The sequence below is a fragment of the Heliconius melpomene genome, chromosome 1, assembly GCF_056956725.1.
Source record: "Heliconius melpomene rosina isolate 202511_hmr_F chromosome 1, ASM5695672v1, whole genome shotgun sequence".
NCBI classification, from domain to species: domain Eukaryota; kingdom Metazoa; phylum Arthropoda; class Insecta; order Lepidoptera; family Nymphalidae; genus Heliconius; species Heliconius melpomene.
Genome location: NC_140389.1, coordinates 17,023,921 through 17,044,497, shown reverse-complemented (window position 1 = coordinate 17,044,497; position 20,577 = coordinate 17,023,921). Strand labels below are relative to the sequence as shown.

Here is a 20,577-nt window from a genome sequence, read left to right as displayed (position 1 = left end):
AGTATCTTAATTTGTAAATACCTAATTTTATATGAAAAATGGTTGTAAAAAAATTGGAATATTCAATTATTTTGAACATAAGAAAAAAATATATATATATTTGAAAAACTTAGTTTAATTAAACTTTTAAAAAGTAACAGTAAAATAACTCGTTACGTATGGCGTCATATGTTCCTATCATTTTATACTATCAACTAATGCTCTCTTTGCCTCGTTAATAGTGCAAGGAAAATTAAAATATTAAATAGTTAATTTCCTCGAATGAGATCGAAGCCCCAAGCTCTCGCGTCACACTCTTGTGCCCCTGCACCATTACTGGCCTCCGTGAGATATGTATTATTGAAATTAATAATCTTTTTTTTATCAGTTAATGCTTCATTGTTCTAACTAAAAGAAAGTATAATAAAAAAAAAGTGTAAATCTCACTATAAAAACGCTAACAACGTAGGTAGTGACAAGCGTATAAGAATTTCGACATAAAAACAAAGAAAGAACGTGGGTTCAAGTCCTGCTACATTAATATTTTTTTCGTTGTATAGTTTGTAAATGTTTAAAAAAAGTTATGGAATTTTTTTGTTTACTCAAATAAAAAAGATATTGTCAGCTGGTGCACCATAAAAACATTGTATTGAGTATATTATTACTATATTATACATTTACTTATTATTTTCTATTGAAATATATTACAAACTTAAACCCATTCCTTTAAAAAACTTTAGTTACATAAAAATTTTTTACCAACTAAATTCTGTACATATATAGTTCATAAATATATTTTTAATAACTGACTTAATGCAGAACTTTTATTTTATAAGAAAAAAAATATTTTTCAGTGTAAACATTTCCCAGTGCATATCGAACCAACAGCAACCAAAAAGGTCTATTTTCACTAAGTATATTATAATTTATGAGATTAAAAAGGAACAAAATGAATAAGCATAACATTTAATAATAAAGTGTATAAGACTTTCAAAACAATATTACAAAAAAAAATTAAGTAAAAAAAAAAAGTGGCACAAAACAAAAGACATAATAATATAATACATACAAGCACATATATTATAACAAGATGTTTCACAATTTCACCATTAATTATTAAATAATATATTCACTTGGCGAAAGAAGCAAGAAGATCTTTTTTTAGCATCACGCTATATCTACGGGATGTAGCATGCTGCTAAAAAAAAGATAGGAGTAGGCAGAGGAAATTTACTGTTAATAGTGTTGAACGATGAGATTCAACACCGCGTTTTGTCTTGTTAGCAGAGCTAGAGAATGAAAATAATTCATTCCTCGAGTGGTATCGACCTCACCGCCGTCGAGTTACAGTCAGACGCAGCTGTGTCGATGGGCGATATTAAAAAGAAATGTCTTCATATAAAATACATACCAAATGTTCAAAAACAATTTTAAAAACGAGTTATATAATTAATATCCTACTAATATTGTAAAAGTGAAAATTTGTATGGATGAATGGTTGTTCCAGTTCATGCAAAAATGGCTTCACGGATTTAGATGAGACTTTACAGCAATACAGTTTATATATCGGAATAACACATAGACAATAATTTATGTAAAGATTTTGTATAATTTTACTATTTATATATACATATAACAATAAGTTTAAGCGGGCGAAGCCTCGGCTAGGTCGGTAGTTATACGTCTTCATACACAGTTCCATCGTCTCCTCGCATCGCATAGCGCTTCATGTGCTCTTTCAACACGTTCTAACAACTCTGAAGGAGATGATATTTCTCTTTTCTGAAAAGAATGTAAGAAAGATTATTTTAAAAATATTTCATATCAACTTTAGCCAGAACTTGCTAATACACTAATTGACTGAGTTGATTATTTGTAGTGCAATAAAGATATTTGTTAATGTTTTTAGTTTGTTTTATTATTGTGAAAATAAGTCACTGCTACATTGTATTCGTTATTTTGAATATTATTATTGTTGACGATTTTACTTCAGAGTTAAGAAATATTTTTTGACTGGATACTAGAAAGATTTAGGGACATTTGGTTAATTTACTAGCGTGACCTTTTTACAAAGAATAAATTAAAAACGGGGTAGAAGATATGATTAATTATCCTAAAACAAAAGAAACTTTAAACTATGGGACTAATATGAGACAATATATAAACTAAACACCTACCGTTTCTCCTGTCAAATTTTTCTTCCTCAACAACCGTACAGGCGGAGTGGGAGGACTATCTGTCTCGCTCGCTCTTACACAATTACCGCATGTAGTCTCTCTCGCACAATTATCTATATAATCTAAATCCGTGGAAAAAATTTCTTCCATGTATTCTGCTCTAGAATGCTCTGTTTCGCTCGCTCTTGAAGACGTATATCGCTGTCTTGCTCCTTTTATAGAAGAATTGCTTGGTATCTCGCTCGCACGCGTAGAACTATATTGGCATCTCGTTTCTTCTATATAGCAATTGTTTGCTGTCTCGGTCGCCCGCGTACAACTGTATTGCCTTCTCGGTTCTTTCAAGTAGGAAGTGCTTGCTGTCTCGCTCGCACGCATTTTATTTGTATCATTCTGTCTCGCTCTATGCAAGTATCGGGAACAGCACGGCTCGTCGCTAACTGACTCAGTGTTGGAATTGCGCGTTCTCAGCGCGCGTATTAACATTTCTTGCTGTTTTATTATTTCTTCTTGTTGTCTGTTGAAAAATAAATATTTTACAATTTTGGAGGTCGTCGTGGCGCAGCGGCACAATTATGTGGCTGTAACGCGACTCAACACGCAATGTCTCCAGAATTCGGCAGAAAGGGAAATTTCGCCATCGTATTTCTTTTGCGGTTCAATGAGATTCAAATCAAGATAATTCTGAAGTAAAGAAGTGTTTTTTTTAGCTTCATGCTATTACATCAGCCATGCGGTATACAGAGCAGAGACAAAGGAAATCTAGTGTAAAGTTACACCGATGGTACCGTGGTAAAAGTAATTCATTTTCCCGAGTGAAATCGAATACATAACCGTCGCGTTAAAAGTCGAATGCGGATGGCATCTTGCACCACGACGACTTCTACAGAACTTTCAATTCAATAAACCATAAATACTCTAAATACTAACGTGTGTGTATGTTTCTGAGCGCGCACCCACCGCCGTACGGCGCGCGCCGCGTGCTGTGCGTGCGAGCACAGCGCCGCGCCGCGACACTGCGCCTCGGACACCTCGCCCTGGAGGGCGTGGACCAGGTTGGATTTGTCCCTGTCATCAATCAATGATTGTTATGAAATTTGTGTGTGAAGGTAAATACTATTAGGTTAAGGTATGAATTTATTTTTTTTATTTACGCAAAGCAACAGAATACACGGTCGAAGAGTCGTTTCCAAGATGCTGAGGTGGGTATACGGCGTAACGCGGTCTGACCGCATACGTAACACATTCATTCGAGGTCTTGGGGTTGTGATATAGCGGATAAGCTCCAAAAACGTCGCCCGAGACGGTTTGGTCACGTTACGGCCACGGTCACGTCACAACCGTTGCATGTAACTGGCGGATTAACGTAAATTAAATAGTAACTGACGTCTCTGAATCGGTAATTAAAAAAAGTTATAAAATACAAATTAAATAAGAATAGCATAAAAACTACATACCTATATCGGGCAGCAAGACGTCGACATCGGTCACGCCACACTCGCACCTCCTCCGACAACTGCGATACTTGTGTTTCTAAGGATTTTTTCTAAAAAAAGAAGTCACAAAATACATATTTCAGTATTATTAAATTATGTTAAACATATCTTAACTTGGTTATAATTAAAATGAGTAGTGGTAGATAGTCGTATGTAATACTGAGAATATTATTATAGGGATGCTAAGATGTTAGCAAGAAATAAATTGTAACAAGTGGTCTGGCTCTTTACTTTACAGCCTTCTTTTAAATAATATTTCTAAAAGAACTCCTTTATACTTCAATCTTTAAATAAATGACAGTTTTATAAAGTAACTTACGTCCTTAGCAGTGTTTTCAGCTTTCTGAACATCCTCCCGAAGTTGTTTAATCAGAGTCTCTTGTGACTCGCATTGTTGTTGTACGTCATAAAGCTCCGTATTCTTATTACTCAACAGGACTGAAATATCAATAAAATACTTAGAATAAATTTTATAAGGAAAATAATATGAACTATACTAACTAATACTATAGTTATGGGTTCGATCCCCACGCGAAGCAATGGATTATTTTTATTTTCTCGCTCTGATAACGAAGCTAAGCGCGTCGTTGAGTTCTATAATTTTACAATCCAAAATACATATTTACTCTAAAACTACGGCTAAATGACGTCTAAATGAGTTTCTTCTTTAGGCGTCTTAATCTTATACATAGGCATCTTATATTAGGCATCAGAGCTATACCTTCTAGCTGTTGCACTTGTAGGGCAAGAGTATCGCAGGTGTCGTGGCGCTCTCTCGAACTTTCTTCGATACTAAACATTTGTTGTCTGATTTGTTGTAGCTATAAAAATAGAACTAATTTTATTTTGATTTATGCAAGTCAACTCAATCGACATATTAGGTACAATTTTTTCCCTCCTTAAGGTAAAAGTATGTAGTAGTACGATGTATAATAATTCAAGCATATTTTCTTGAATCGCATTAAGAATCTTTTCGAATTCGATTAGGATATCTTTCAAAGAAAAAAGGTTAAATCAAAATCGGTTCATTCGTTTATCGTTCGGGCTAGCTACGTTGCCACCGAAAGACATTACACCGAGATGTCAAGCTTAAACACCCTTCTGTTTCGAATATTAAAAATAGATTACATTTTTGCCCACCTCTTGTTCTTTCTGTACAATCTGAAGCTGAAACCTATGATCCACATTATCTTTTTTCTTCACGGTCTCTTCTAACTCTCTTATTCTCTGCTGGAGCTCTGTTAATTCTAACTGAAACGAAAAACACATTATCATTACATACATAAATTTTACTTAATTAATTAACTTATTTTTACCAAAATGGTTATACCATTTTGAAATCGTAAAAGTAACATAAAAATATCAGTCACTTTCATTCCTGCACGAAGCTATTACTGGCGATCAAGACATTTTTGCTGCCGAAATATTTTTTAATTATTTTAAGTCTATTAATATTACTTACAACCGCTTGCGGGATACAGCTTCACGCTGTATCCCGCACACAACAGGGTAGGCAGAGGGAACCTAGTATTAAGACACTCCGTTCCACACTTTCTGCTGAATTTTGGGGGCGTCTAGTGGCAGAAATCAACGTCTCGCTTTGCCTCGACACTAGAGCGAAAAAATGGAAATATAAATTTTAAATAAATATTTCATCTCCTCGAGTGGGGATCGAACTTACGACCAGTCATTTTACAGTCACACTCTGTAACCCTTGCGTACTGTATATTACGTACATTTATAATTATATAACTTACTTTCATGGCTTCATTGGATTGTTTCAGTTTCTCGTTCTCCTCCTCCAATCCGCAAGTACAATCCCACTGAAAACAAACCAAAAAGTACAGAGTAAAAACATTAATAAACAATATAAAAAAATAAGCAGTGCCTGTGGATACAGCATGAAGCTAAAAAAGAATAGTAAATCTATGTACCTAGTTTGAAATAAGAATTACATACATTTATCGTTCCGTGCATGTGTCAAGTATGATAGTGAGAATTAAGCTGAGATGTGATTGAGCATGTTTGAGCATGTTTGGAGGATGAGTGAAAGAACACTACAAAATGAATAATAGTATATGAGAAAAAAAATCTAGGAGAGTTAATAAAACACAATGAAAGAAAAAAATATTTTTCTTATATATTTTTTTATTTTATAAAGTGGTCACCTTGTTAATTTATACTAAATTAAAAAACATGCACTTGCGATGGAAACACATAGTCCCTATAGAAAACCTCGTCAAGTTCTTTATTGAACATAAATCATAAAAACACAATCTTTAATTACCCTCCATTTTTGTTATCCTTTTCCAATTTTATGCGGAAAAACCTTAATATTAGATAGTATTAGTAGAAAAACACATTCCAAATATCTATCTCTCTATTCTCTTACGAATACCTAAACATATTTACTTCTAAATCTAGTTCAAAGTAACAGATAAAAAATATAACATATCAAACAAAAAACATCCTCTAAACACGTTAAGTTACACAAAACAAACAATTTTACACACACAAAAACATTTCAAACAAAACAAACGACTTTGATATACAAACATCTACGATCCCCTGCAACCTCTTCAGCTGATCAGCGATGACCCGCAGCTCGTCCACCACGCCATCCTCACGCTCCCACATCCCCTAACACATTATGCCAACATTTTTATACACTGAGTGCTTTTGTACCACTTTAAATGAAAACACAGTCTTAACTACTCTATAAAAGCCTAATATAATTAAAACAAAAGATATTTTGGCCAAAAACTGTTCATCTGTATCTTGATATTTTTTTTAGGTATGCGTTTGAAATATTCTACCCTATATGCTACTTCTATAAAAGGAGCGCCGACACTTCCATCCATATAGTACGTCGTGATGAAAAGGCACAAGCGTGTGACTTGCACTCGGGGGAATGCATTATTATATATTAATATTTCCATTTCTTTGCTCTGCTGCCAAGGCATAAGCGCGGCACTAAATTCGGCGTTCCCTGACTACCCTGCTATGTACGGGACACAGAGTGTATATGTAGGTATATACGGGATACAAAATATAAATAATATATATTTTTATGAATATATGTTTGGTTGAATGCGCTAATCTCGGCAACTGCTGGTTCTAATTAATAAATTATTTTCCTATTGGACAGTCTATTTGTCGCGGAAGGCTTTACGGTACGTTACGGCGGATTTACGGTATCGATAACCTTACTTGCGGTTAGAGTTACATCCCGCTCTAAAAATGTGATACGCTAATGAAAATGACAATAATAGTATTAAAAAGTAGAAAGTCATTAAAGAGAACATCTTAATATTATTATTATTAAGACATTTCGTTAAACTGCAACTAATATTATAAAAAAAACAAATTCTCAAATAACTAATTTGATAATAGTTTTAAATAATTGATATTTAATAAAAAAAATACAACATGCTGACGTAATTCAAATTATAGCAAATTTCTTATTAATAATACAAAATACATTAATATTATAACTATAAAAATATAACAAGCATTTTTCTTTTATTTCAAAAAGTGATTTCTCCTTGTCCACACCAATATTCGGATACACTTGTCACGCCAATATTAATATTTACCGAATCGTTGTTTGAAGAGTTGTTCAAGAAATTTGTTATTTCCGATTTTAAATATTCCACCTCTAGAGCTATATCCTGCAACAAGAAACAATTAAAAATTCAATAATTATATTTTCTTTAGATTACTTATCAAATTTATCTTAAATAGAGTAAATAAATATGGTTTTAGGACGTCTAACTTTTAAGGCCATCGTGACGTAGGGACGACACACTCGGGGGGATGAAATATTTTAAAAAATCTTTTCCTCGTTCTGTTTATAAAGCAAAGCGCAGCGTTGAGTTCCACAACTCACCACACAATGCCTCAACAATTTGGCGAAAAGAGGAGAAAGTAGGATAACTAATAACACGGAGTGTCGTAACACTAAGTTCCCTCTGCCTATCCTGCTATGTGCGGGATACAATACGAAACTAAAAAATCTCTTATCTTTTATCTATAGAACAGGACAATACAAAGAACTGTATATTAAAAAACTGTTTTTCCAATTTTAGGTGTGTCAGTGTGCGGCAATGACCCCGGTAGCATTGCTTATACAATCAGAAACTGTCATGGCCTCATTTTTCATAAGTACAATTTCTACTTAAATATAACATCTTGATACCTGACATTTCTCCATAGAATTCCTCTGCCATATTAAATGAGTTTGCTCCGTTTGTTTCTTCTCTAAGCGCATGTCGAGATACGATCGTCTTAATATGTTTATTAATTCCTCTTGCTTTGCCGTCTGAAATGAAAAAAAAAATACATTAGTAGGCCAATCGTGGCGCAGAGGCTCGGTGTGTGACTATAATCGCGACAAGTTTTGGTTTCAATTAATTTCTTTTATTCTAATTCTAATCTAATTAAATTCTAATTTTCTCGAGGGAATATTTTTTTAAATTTTATTGATTCCTTTGCCCAATTAGAAAAAAAGCGGCAATTTTATCCGCTACTTCACAATCAAATCAATGAAAAACAAAATAAACAAAATATTTCAGAGAAAAAATACACTGAAAATAACTATACAATAATATAGCTCACCTCATAAAAGCACTCTCTATACAACTCCTCGATGACTGATAAGTTATCACGCAGAGTTCTTACTACACCGTAATCCACGTCCTAAAGTTTAAAATAGTTTATATATCTAATACATTTATAAACACTATTTGTATATTTAGATGTACAATTTATAAATCAATGTATCTACTAAATGAAAAGAAATGCCACATTATAAACAAAAGTCTACCAACAAAATCGAACTATGTTATAGTTACCCACTGGTTAATATGTTAGAGCATAATTATGTATATATAATATAAATATGAATATATATCTATAAATATTATATATAAATATCATATTGGACAATTTTAATTTCTTAAAATATGGACAATTATAATCACCTTTCTCAACTTGCAAAATTCTTCGTTCTTTATACCACATAAAATAATTAATTTAATAGCCATTTTTTTCCTAAGTTCACAAGGTAACTTAGTTTCTGGATTCGAACACAGAACCTTATGAAATAAAACAATCACCATGAGATATTAATTGATATTTTTTGTGGACCGATTGTATATTTTTTCCGATTCGAAATGAAATTACAAACAAATAAAAGTTTAAATATACCTGCATACAAGATGTAGATACATCAGTCATCTCGAAGTGATTGCCGTCCGCCGACGAACGGGTGTTGAACTGAAAAACATATGTGTATAAGTGTGCTGACTTGTAACTCTACATACATACATCCCGTAGTCTGATCAAGACTTTTGATCAAGAAATTAAAGTAATAAGTTGTAGATTTGATTTTGGTTTGATTTGAACCTGTACCTATTTCATTGAACGTACTGTATGTTAACATCTCATCATAAGAAAAGGTCAAGCATCAAGCAGTTTCTTTTCTTTTTTCCGCGTAGCGTACAGGCCGACAGAATATAGCGCTCAGGCTCTTTATGCCACATTTTCCGTTGAATTCTCGAGTATGAATCGAGCCCACACAGCCACGTTTAAAGCCACACGCTGTGCCACTGTGCTAGGACAGCCTCACAGGTATAAATGATATGCATATTTTAAAGTATTTACTGAGAAAATGATATCGGTTCGATCGACAAGTCAAGGACACCTTGAAATTAGGCTTACTGAAATTTAGCGCATTGCATTTGTATACTGGAAAGAAAATAATCAAAAGTAAGAAAAATGATAAAATCAAATCTTCAACTAATTGTAGGGTGGCCACAACTCGTCGAGCACACAGTGTTACTTACAACATTAGTTTGTTGAGTTTGGTGTGTCGTCGGTAGAGCCTGGGCTTTGGAGCTGAGAGCGGTGATGCGAGATTCAGCCAACGCTAAGCTTTCCGCCTGAACCCGAATCGTCTCCTCTTTATTCTTTAACTATTTAGATAACAAATAATAAATAAAAGTGTAATATTAGTAAATATGACAAAAAACGTAAGGGCATCATGGCGCAGCAGCATTGGGGTTTGACTGTAAACGCGACGGTAGTGGGTTCGATTCGATTCCCACTCGGGAGAATGTAAAATTTAATATTTTCTTTTTCTCGCTTTGGTATCAAGGTAAAAATTCGAAAAGTTAAAAAGTGGGGAACGGAAGTGTCTTATTCCTCATAACCCTTATTCGAGTAGAGAAACATAATTATAAATATATATACTCGTATAAATTCTGCTATTAAACAAATATTAATCCGACCGGCAACATAAATCTGCCATTACTAAGGAACTTAACCAGGCAATGCCCCCTGAATATTGGGCGGTCATTAGTGAAGCAAAAATAAACCGAATTAAGAAATCCTTTTGATCCCAGAAGCATCGTTAAGAGATAGCCATCGGTTTATATATAGATATCAACAAACAAAGTCAGTCTCTGTATACCTAGTGGTTGTGGGTACGATTCCCACTCTGAGTAATGCCAGTTTCTATGATCTGGTCAAACATAGTTTGGCATAGGCTAAAAAAAAGTCACTTACAATTTGTATAGTAGCGTGAAATTTGTTCTCGAGGAGTTGAATGCGGGTCCCCTCGCTAGCCGCACTGTCAATGCTCACTGCTCCTAGGCTATCCTGGAAAATACATTAAATTTAAAAACGTTACAAGTGACATTTTAATGAAATTAAAAAATATATATATTTTGTAGAAGTCGCTGTGTTTATTTCAATTTTTTAAATAAAAAAGCACATAATTATTTTTTTTATCAATATTTTATTGTTTTATTAGATAAAACCTAAATACCTAAACACAGAAACAAAAAGAACTGGCTCGCCTTTCTGTTCTTACTTTCCCGTATTAAAAATACAATTTAAAATAATACAATACCGTATAACTGAATGAAAACATAAAATATCGTATATTTTATATAAAAAAGTTCAACTACTATAGGTAATTGATAAAGTATCTACCGTACTGATGTAGTCAATATTTTCATTGCAATACACCAAGAAATTCCCCTAACTGACAAAATTAGGCCAGGGACGAACACATCAACTTTATTAAGTTTATTTGCATTCGTATATATATTTTAAGTAACATTTTGGTTTTATATCCACTTTTAACTTCGCTGTTAATGGGTGAACAAATTTGCCGCCGTCTCGTCTGTCAACGTCCGGTCGTCCTTTTGAAGTCTGCATTTTAATATACCTTCAGTTCTCAAAACAAATTTTAAAGTTGAAAAGTGATAACATTTCACAAAGACGCTCACAGAGTAAATGATCAAATTAACCCACAAAATGATTTCGACCTCTCGTAACGTTATAACGTCGTAACGTTATGCATATAACGGGACCGACTTCGAATATTTGAGAAAACAAAATAAAAACAGAAAAAAGTACCTCGAGAATTCGGCAGAAAGTCGGGATCGAAAGTGTCTTAACAGTTTATTTTCTGAAACTTTAGTTTTCAATGTACCTATATATTTTCTTTAAAATTATAATTTTATTGGACCACGAAAGTAATTCAGATAAGTGAATAAATATTAGTGTAGTTCAAGCGGGCAAAGCCACGAGCTAATCGCTAGTATAAAACATTTAATTCTCCCGAATGGAGAATAGCAGGCTCTTGCCCGCCTGTCTTCCAGCGTCATATGAAATGAAAAATTGGAAAACGGAATGTCTTAACATTAGTGTCTTCACTTAACTTGTTATATGCTAGAGATAAGTGAAACTAAAAAAATACAGAATGTTTTAAAACCTCCACCACAAAAATATAAAAAAACAAAAAGAACTCGCGGAAACGTCGTTAACGCCGCAGCGTCCCGAATAGCTAACGTAGAATTTACGATTTCCTCGAAGGTTTCCGGCTTGAGATGGAATTTCAGAAAAAAATTAATATTTCTGGCTTTGGCTTTCTTAAATGTTCAAATTATGGTTAGAAGCAATTCCTAAACTTTGCATCATCTCAGTAGGACTACATTCCAAGTTCCACTACTAGTGGTAGCTCTCTCTGGATCTGACTATACTGACATTTTTATTTAACTTGACTTACTTCAACAGTGCCCTATTAGTACAATTGAATAAAAGATACTTTGATTTAATTGTAAAGTAGCCAGAATGTGATCACGTGATGAGATATTTTATTAGCTTTAGCAGAGGGAACTTAGTGTTAAGACTCTTCATTCCTCACTTTCCGCCAAATTTTCGAGACATTGCGAACTTAACGCAGCGCTTTTGTTCTGGTACCAGCGCGAGAAAATGAAAATATCAAATAATTCATTTCTCCAAGTGGGATTCAAACCCACAACGATTGCGGTTACAGTTAGATGTGGTTCCCACGCAACAGATCCTGATAAATATAATAATATATAAATAGTGTGGCTCACCTTACCGAAGTCACTGGTATCTGAATCTCCGTACATGAGGAGGCCGTTGAACATCATGTTTATACAACATTCAAACACAAACGTGTGCTCCTATACTGCAGTGTTTAATTAGAGAATTAAACATAAGCACTTTAATATATTATAATGTTCCTGATAAAAAAATTTTGATAGATCGAAAATAAAATAGTGATAATTATGGAGGTATTTATTAAATTAAATAAATAAATATAAAAAGCTTTTTAAGCAAGCTAAAATTTTAAAACTTTTACAATATACTGAGTAATAAATTTAAAATTTCTGCGCTTGTTAAAATTTCAAATGTATGTTGATTTTTTTCTCTCTTCGTTTGTTCAAACATGTGGATAATACCATAAGAATATTTCTATTAAACAATTAAGTAGAATCAGAACTCGATTAAAATTCCTAAGTCGTTATTTACGTTATCCTAACGATAATTCAAACAAAATTTCACCAAAACAATAATATCAATTCTAAAAGTTAATCACGATAGTTTTAAGCTGAACTCGTCTGAACTCAACTACCGCGTCGAAAGTTCACAAAAACACTGGCGCGTGGGCGTTGGGGTGGCGCGGTATATTTAGCAACTACTGTAGTGGCGGAAACGATACTGCATGTCTGTCTATACGTTATTTATCACCTGAACTTAAAGTGTACGCTTAGTTATTTTAAAAGCTTTTAAGGTTCATTCAAATATTGGGATAGTTTTAAGAAAAATCATGTTATTTTTTGTTATATTTTTATTTTATGAATCTTTAAGCATCTAGCTTAGATAGCAGGATGAATTAACCAGAATAAATCATTTGAGTGGGGTAGGGACGCAAACGTAAAAGGTTATTAGCTTGATTCCCACTCGAAGGAATAAAATATTAATATATGTATAATAATAGATAGATAGATAGATAGACTGGTAACTAGGCAAAGCGCGGGGTTAAGCTGCGCAACTGGAGATCGGAGATGTCAATATGGGAAACGGAATGTCTTCACACTAATTTCCGCCTACCCCAGAATGTGTCGGCTTTACGCTGAAAGCTAAAAAAATCTCTTCGTTCTCTTTCCTTAGTTTACTTTCCGTTCATTTTAGACTTACTTTTAAGAGTTTTAAGCTACATTGTGTACTTGTTTTATTAATCTTTTGCTTAATTTAGATTAAAAAAAAATCTATGCTCAAGTGTAATTGTCAAACAAATACATTTATCGAACTGTTTATAAATTTCAGACTATTTTACCGCTATTAATTTAACTATTATATATTTACGTTTAAAAAGCACTTTGAGAAAACTTTGCTCTCCGTGACGTATGCAGGTTATTTAAAACATTGCAGCACTAAAATAAAGAATAAAGAAAAACAACAGAAAGCGCGAGTCAGTCAAAACAGAGCGGTGTCTAGCGGTGTGTTCATTAGCCACGAGCCACCTCGCCACTTCCGACGCCGCCGCCGCCGCCGTAACATTTCGTCACACTCGCCCATTGACACAAATAAATTCAGAGATGAAAACACCAGGATAATTAAAGAGAAAATAAAATTGACTATATACGTAACTGATGGTAGATATAGTAGAGGTGAGTTAAGAGATTTTTTTAGCGTAACCCACGTTACATATTGAATGTACACATTAGCGTGTACAGTTAGACACTACGCCATTAGGTATACCAGGGAACAGACACTCCACTCTACTCTTTGTCTTTAAAGCTATAGATTTTAATACCTAAGCACAACTAACTAAAAAAATATTGTCATTATATAAATTTGACAGAGAGAAAGCTATAAATCACTCCGTCCTCCACTTCGACCTCAAAAACAAAATACAAAAATATTGGCTTACTTTAGCTTTGCTTCGTTCATGTTTACTATTCGACGTCGTTTCTCTGAAAAAATGCAACTTTTATGTTTAACCCAATTTTTAAATTACATTTCACGCATTAAATTTATGACTTCCAAAAATAATACTATAGTTAATCGTAAGCCCCGGTTTCCTCTCGAAAGAGAAATGAACGGGTAATGCTTAGGAGGAACGACTCCTTTTTAATAAAATTGATGTAAATTTTCACCAAAAAAGAGTTTTATCTTTTATAATTACTTAATAATTTGTTAGCTGATTTCACCGGAGTTATTAAATATTTACGCATCTTACACAATACGTATCTACATATTTCACAGAAGCGATCGTGGCCCGTGGGGCTGTTACCGAAATATTTTCTTTGTGTATATATTGACTCTCTACTTGACTCTCTGTCTTGCAAAAAATTTAAATTGTAGTTACCTAAAAAAAATATTTTGATTCCTTGTTCCATTAGAAAGTTGATCTTTATTTTCTGATGAAGACGATATACGTCCACAGTCACAGTATATGCTGGTCCTTGATAGAGTGTCCTCATTGTCAGATATCGAGGGATCTGACATCAGTAGTGGCGGCGACGGCGACTGAAATATTTTTTCATTATAAATTATATAGTAAAAATACATATTTTCTAGTTAAATAATCAAAAAGCCCGTTTTTAGCAGAAAAAAATTCTAATTGCTAAACTCCTTTTCTTACAGAAGTCACTTAAAAAATACGATACACTACCATCTAATATTATTACTTACTCACTCTTTCGATTATAAGTACATCACTATCAACCCTTTGGAGAGGAATTACATTTATATGACTGGTGTTGGGCGAAGACGAGATTGGCTGTAAAAAAACATTACTTATATTAATTTACCTGTTGGTCGAGTAATAGTGACATTGAATACTAAGCTATAGAGATAGATTGTATTTTGTTACAAAAAACTGAAAAAAAGACAAATAACTTGTACTTAATATTTCACTTCCTATCGCAAAATTGGAATTAAAAACGGAATAAAACATATTTCTTTGGTCCAAACACACACTTTCTAAAAAAATATATTCAGAATAAAAATTACAAATAATAGAAACAACAATACTTACATCCTTTTTTCTATTTTTTTTTTTCATACCACACAAATTATTTATTTGTCTTTATGTTTTCATGACTTGCTTCTTATTTGTCACTGTATTACTTATTTCTTTTACTTTTCAAAATAGAAACATTTTTTAAGTACATTTTAGTGTAACTATAATAAAAATACAATATATAAGGTGAATACTAAGAGAAAGAGGGAGAGGCCCTCCAAAATTACTAGTAGTGGAACAGAAAATAGTGGAATTCTACATTTTAGAGTTTACAACTAAGCTTCTTATCGGAACTGCTCGTTAAAATTTCCAAAAGCCGTAAAAACCAAAAGGGGCCAATAAAACAACAGCCAATTCCCAAGTAATCTTTATTAAGCAATCAATCCTTTGAAGACAGTTCACCCCCCGACTCGTACATATCGCGGCTCTCCCAATTAATATTCAAGTCCATGTTAGGTCTAACTCTACGTTTTCTGCGCGGCTGTTGCTGAACACACGTGCTGTTCGACGAGTGGTAGGATGAGGGTTTATATTCGTTACCTTCCTCTTTTTGTAAGCTTAGCCTGGATTCTGTCACTTCTTTTAGCTGAGAAAGAGAAATAATTATGTTAAAATGAAATGAAAACCTATAGTTTACCAATTTAAATATAAGGTCCTCCAAACATACACATAAATCACCAGGCAAAACTTAGTAGTTAAAGTCAGCAAAACCATTTTTACTCATATTTTTTAAATTGATTAAATGAAAACTGCTATGTATTATCTAATATTCATATCCCAAATAGATCTAATAGATCTATTGAAATCGACGATCACGCGACGATTGTGAGTTTGATGGCCACTGATGGCAATGATTATAATTAAATTATTTTCATTTACCCGCTCTGTAGACAAAACGCGGTATGCGGAGAACAGCGTGTCTTAACACTAAATTCCCTCTAATTTCTTTAATTAGATACTGTCCTTCTAATTTCTTTGATTATAAGGAATTTAGTGTTAAAAAAACAGAATATAATAACCAACCTTAACTTTAGCCTGCCTCAACTGTCTCCTCATCTCAAGTATAACCTCGTCCTTGAACTTGGTGCGCATTTCAGCCACATTGCACTGTTCGTACAGCGCCGTGAGCACGCCCTGCATGGCGTGCAGCTCGTGGCGGAGAGACACGTTCTCCTGACGGAGTGCCAGGAGTGACTGGTGAAGGCATACTTCTCATATTCTCTTATAGAATGATATTAATAATAAGATTTTTACTCCTGTTTTGTCTACTCCTTTTCTTCTCTAATACTAACTCTTATCAGCGGCTTCGCTCCTATGGTCAAATGGTATCTCCATTTGAACTACTAAGTTACGAGCAATTACCATATGTAATACCTATTACATATTCTAAGTGCTCGTAGTAACTCTTACTCCAAATATAGTGGCTTAAATATGTAGAAAAAGTTCTATAGGCTTCCTCGATAAATAAACAAGCCCACACAAAAAGATTTTTAGTGATATACAGATAGTATACATTAATACAACAGGAATATTCTTAACTTTCAGAAAAGAGACCAGATGCGTTTTTTTGGAGCCATGAACTACCAAAAATGCAACGCAATGAATGATTATTACTTTGTGTTCCAAAAATACGAAATGAAGTGTATTCATTTAATATATTCATTTGGAAAATCATTTTTAAGCAATTTTCCTGGAAAATACCTTAGATCTTAATATTAATTTATCGCCACCTACTTAAAACTACAAATAAGTCACAACGAAACTTACTTTTGAACGACGCTTGATATCTTCACTATCCCCTTGTTTCACACCAACCTCCTTCACAGGCTCTATGTCACTGCACTGTTATAGAAAATTTTCTTATCCATGCTCATTTAAGTATAAACTATAAAATGTTATATGTCTGTTATAAAAAAAAGAGAATTAAAAGTATATTTTTTTAAATTCTTTATTTAGCAATAAGTATTTTGATTTGATGTCAAGAGTAGAGCTAGGCAACGTAAAGTGCCTTAGAGTTCGTTTGTATAAAAAATATATTAACTGATATCTAAAGGTCTTAAACGATTTCCTTTTAGTATTATTTAGCAAAATCGTAATACGAGTATTATTCTAACGTGTATTAAGTGATCTAAAGATATGTGTTTGGACCAATTTTTTTAGCTATATGTATTCGAAAGACTCACCTCTTTATGTCCACAGCAAGAAATGTCAGTTGAAACTTCAGCATCCTTTTTTGTTACATCTCTAGAATACGAAAAATACATTTTTATCTATTTTATTCCTTTCCTTTCGAGAAACAATAGTTTTTTTATTAATAAATAAAAATTACTTAAAAGACTATTGATTGTAATGTTAAGCTGAACTGGAACAAAATGTGATAAACACTACCATTCCCAATGTTTTTAAAAAGAGAGAATATTCACATCTGTATATCCCGAAATATGGAAGAGATGATTAAAGACAAAAATACCTTTAAAATGCAAGTCAATTCTTATTGAAATTGATAGTTCCTGTAATATTTGATGTATAAATCCGATAAATTTAGAGAAGTTGTGCCTAGACCTTGTATAAATTAGGTAATAACTAATAATTAACTCACGGTGTATAATATTTGCTCTTAGACAGATCATTTCTTAGAGATATTATAGTTTGCTCGTACTGTTGCATGTCCTTGTTGAGCCTTCTTATTTCTCTAAAACATTTGTATTCAATTTGAGTTTTGAATAAAATGAAACCCGACAAATATTTTATAAACTATGTAAACAAAGGCATGACACACGAGTCAAACTCGCATATGTAGGTACATTGTCCCTATGCACATGCAGGTATCTAAAACACGCAAGAGTCCGAGAGTTATCTTTAATAATTCATAAAGTTCTTGTCAAGCTATAGATACCTATTTAAAATTAATGTACTTACTTTAAAAATATATTTTTTGACCTCAAATTTACTTACAATGTAAGAAACGCTGTAGAAAAATATTGGTATTTGTTTTGTAACGTTACCTTTCTTTAGATACATTTTCAATCTTGAGCGAGTCATTTATCATCTTCATCTCATTCAATTTGTCGCATATTGTCTTGTTCTTATTTTGCTATAAGAATTACATTTTAATGCACTTTAAAGAATAGACAATCCTGGGTGGTAAGCATTAAATAGGGATAAGTATTTAAAGCTTACCATCCGAGTGGCAAGTTGTTTTTATTATTTAATAGATTTTATGTGTTGAGATATTATATATAAATATATATATGTCAACGGTAACATGGCTATGCGGCTAATCGCGAAGCTTTTTTTTAAACTAATGCAAGAATCGATTATAGCTATTAAAAAAATACTTTTTCATAAAAATAAATAGTAATGCTAAAAATGAGAAGAGGGCGTTGAAATAAAACAAACAATAATGTAAAAATAATTTAATATATAAAATAATATTGGACAAAAACAAATTTAAAGAATAAAGAAAAATATATAATAAAAATAAAACAAATATAAAAAAGTTTGACCATTTCTTAGAACTTACAAATTTTTCTTCCTTTACCACATTCTAGTTTCATATTGCCATCTTTGTTATCGCCTTGGTCTAGATTTGGATGGTTCCTACAACATGATGGCAGTAGGTAATAGGTAAACTTATCTTCCGCATTAAAAACAGAAAAAAATCAAATATAAAACCACAAAAAAAAAAAATCATACCAGACAACAGGTCCAAATATATCAGATTGTGTAACTTCATGAAAGTGTATGCCATCTATAGCGCAATAGTCGAATTGTCGGAGTCGCCGAAGCACTTCCAGGAGACCTCGTAAATCTGAATCCTTTCTGGACAACTGCTTCCTGAGGGTCACCACTTCTAATCTCAGTTCACATTCAATCTGTAGATTTCAGATGCTGTATTTAAAGACTGTTACTTAATTTACACTTAAGTATGTATCGTGTATCTATATTTTGGCCATTAACGATCATTTCATTGATAATTTAAATTCAATTAAAAAACATTCAGGTACGGACACTTTTATAGCTTTGCTTTCTTTTATAGCTTTCCATTCATCATCACAACAGCATTTTTCCTCTATTCTATGGTATCCACTTCGCTCGTTCTTTTTCATGCTCTCCGTCCTAATTTATTGGTATAATACCTACTCCAATTTTCAAAACCTATTGTTAATACGTTTTATTTGAATTTGTTTTTTAATTTGTAAAAAACGAAAACCGTGTTAAAAAAAGTTGATTTCTTTTCTCCAATATTTTTTCATACACGAGATAAGTACACGTAAAAAATAATACCTAATAAAAATTACGTTAACGTCATAATATCATATATAACTACCAATAGTTTCTGATATCAACATAATATAGCATAATTCAGTCTTTAACAAGGGTTATACATAATAAATACACCTTACATTTTCAATATAATGAAACAATTTAAATTTACGTACTTCAGCATGTTTCCGCCTTTCATTCAGCAGCCGCGAGGTGACCTCCGTCTCCAATTCCTCTACAGTTTGAGCGAGCAATGTGTTCTGCGCCACCAGGTCGCTCACCCAGGATTCTAGGATTTGTACTTGCTTCTAGTTTGCAGAAATAAATAAATAATTATTGATATGTGTATTCATTTTTTTAGTTAATCTTTAGTTAGGACAAATTCGAGGCCACAGGGACACAAAGTGTAACTGTAAGCGCGACTGAATGTAGGTTCGATCCCCATTCGAGGTAATGAAATATTTACCTACTTAAATTTATATTTCCGCTCGCTCTGCCTCCAGAATTCGGCGAAAAGTGGGGAACGGAATGTCTTAACGCTATGTCCCTTCTGCCGTATAGAAATTTCAACAAAATAATAAGAATGTACTATTTAATTAACAATGAGTCAGTGGCAGACTATTAAACTGTAGGCTGTCTAGTTTTTGCTACTCTTATTTCTACAATTGTCAATTCCTTAGTAACCTTTAGTTACCATCTGATTCGTTGAAATCGTAAGAGAAATAGTTTTAACACAATATCACGTTACACTCAATGTTTAGATAAAGGCTACATAATGATTTACCAATAATTCTATGATCTTTTATTTCTATAGGACTTTCGCAGTTCGTCGGGGGTTAAAATCAAAATCAAATTTACTTGCAACTTCTTAGGTCCTCCGACTCTATGAATAATTTCTATTCTTTCTTCATAAGCTTTTTGTACGTCTTTCAATACACTCAACGTAGGACCTCCTTCGCAGCCGCATGCGTCATCTCTCTCTGCTTTCTCACTCTCTATTATATTATCCATGATATAAATGTTTCTTATACTAATGTGGCCATTTTGCTTGTTCTGTCAAAATGAAACGTTGATAAAAAGTATGATAGACAGTTCTGTATTAAACCTCTTTTATATGGCAGAATACTTTTTTCTATCCTTCTAATCCATTTTTTTTTATTTCACTGGTCTACAGAAACTATTTTAAAAAGTTTATCTTAGATTTTATATTTAAAACAAGATTAAATCTTTGTGAGTTATTTTATTATATTTAATATCATTTTGGCGATCATACAGAGAAGAGTTAGAAACTGAAACTATTGAAATAAAA

General features: G+C 32.8%; 1 protein-coding gene across 1 annotated transcript; it reads right to left on the bottom strand.

Moving 5' to 3' along the window:
- Positions 1 to 603: 603 nt before the first annotated feature.
- LOC146541817 (uncharacterized) lies at positions 604 to 20,531 on the bottom strand. Its single transcript, XM_085195797.1, has 25 exons — positions 20,127 to 20,531; positions 19,445 to 19,576; positions 18,008 to 18,096; positions 17,602 to 17,694; positions 17,186 to 17,246; positions 16,770 to 16,844; positions 16,026 to 16,196; positions 15,385 to 15,588; positions 14,676 to 14,759; positions 14,346 to 14,506; positions 10,220 to 10,322; positions 9,499 to 9,627; positions 8,861 to 8,929; positions 8,270 to 8,350; positions 7,851 to 7,973; positions 7,249 to 7,323; positions 6,209 to 6,292; positions 5,410 to 5,475; positions 4,793 to 4,903; positions 4,374 to 4,473; positions 3,972 to 4,090; positions 3,614 to 3,702; positions 3,087 to 3,224; positions 2,157 to 2,673; positions 604 to 1,767 (listed from the first exon to the last, which is right to left on the bottom strand). Exons 1-25 carry the CDS (start codon positions 20,277 to 20,279, stop codon positions 1,666 to 1,668), a joined length of 3,129 nt encoding a protein of 1,042 aa, XP_085051923.1. The 5' UTR covers positions 20,280 to 20,531; the 3' UTR covers positions 604 to 1,665.
- Positions 20,532 to 20,577: the final 46 nt, after the last annotated feature.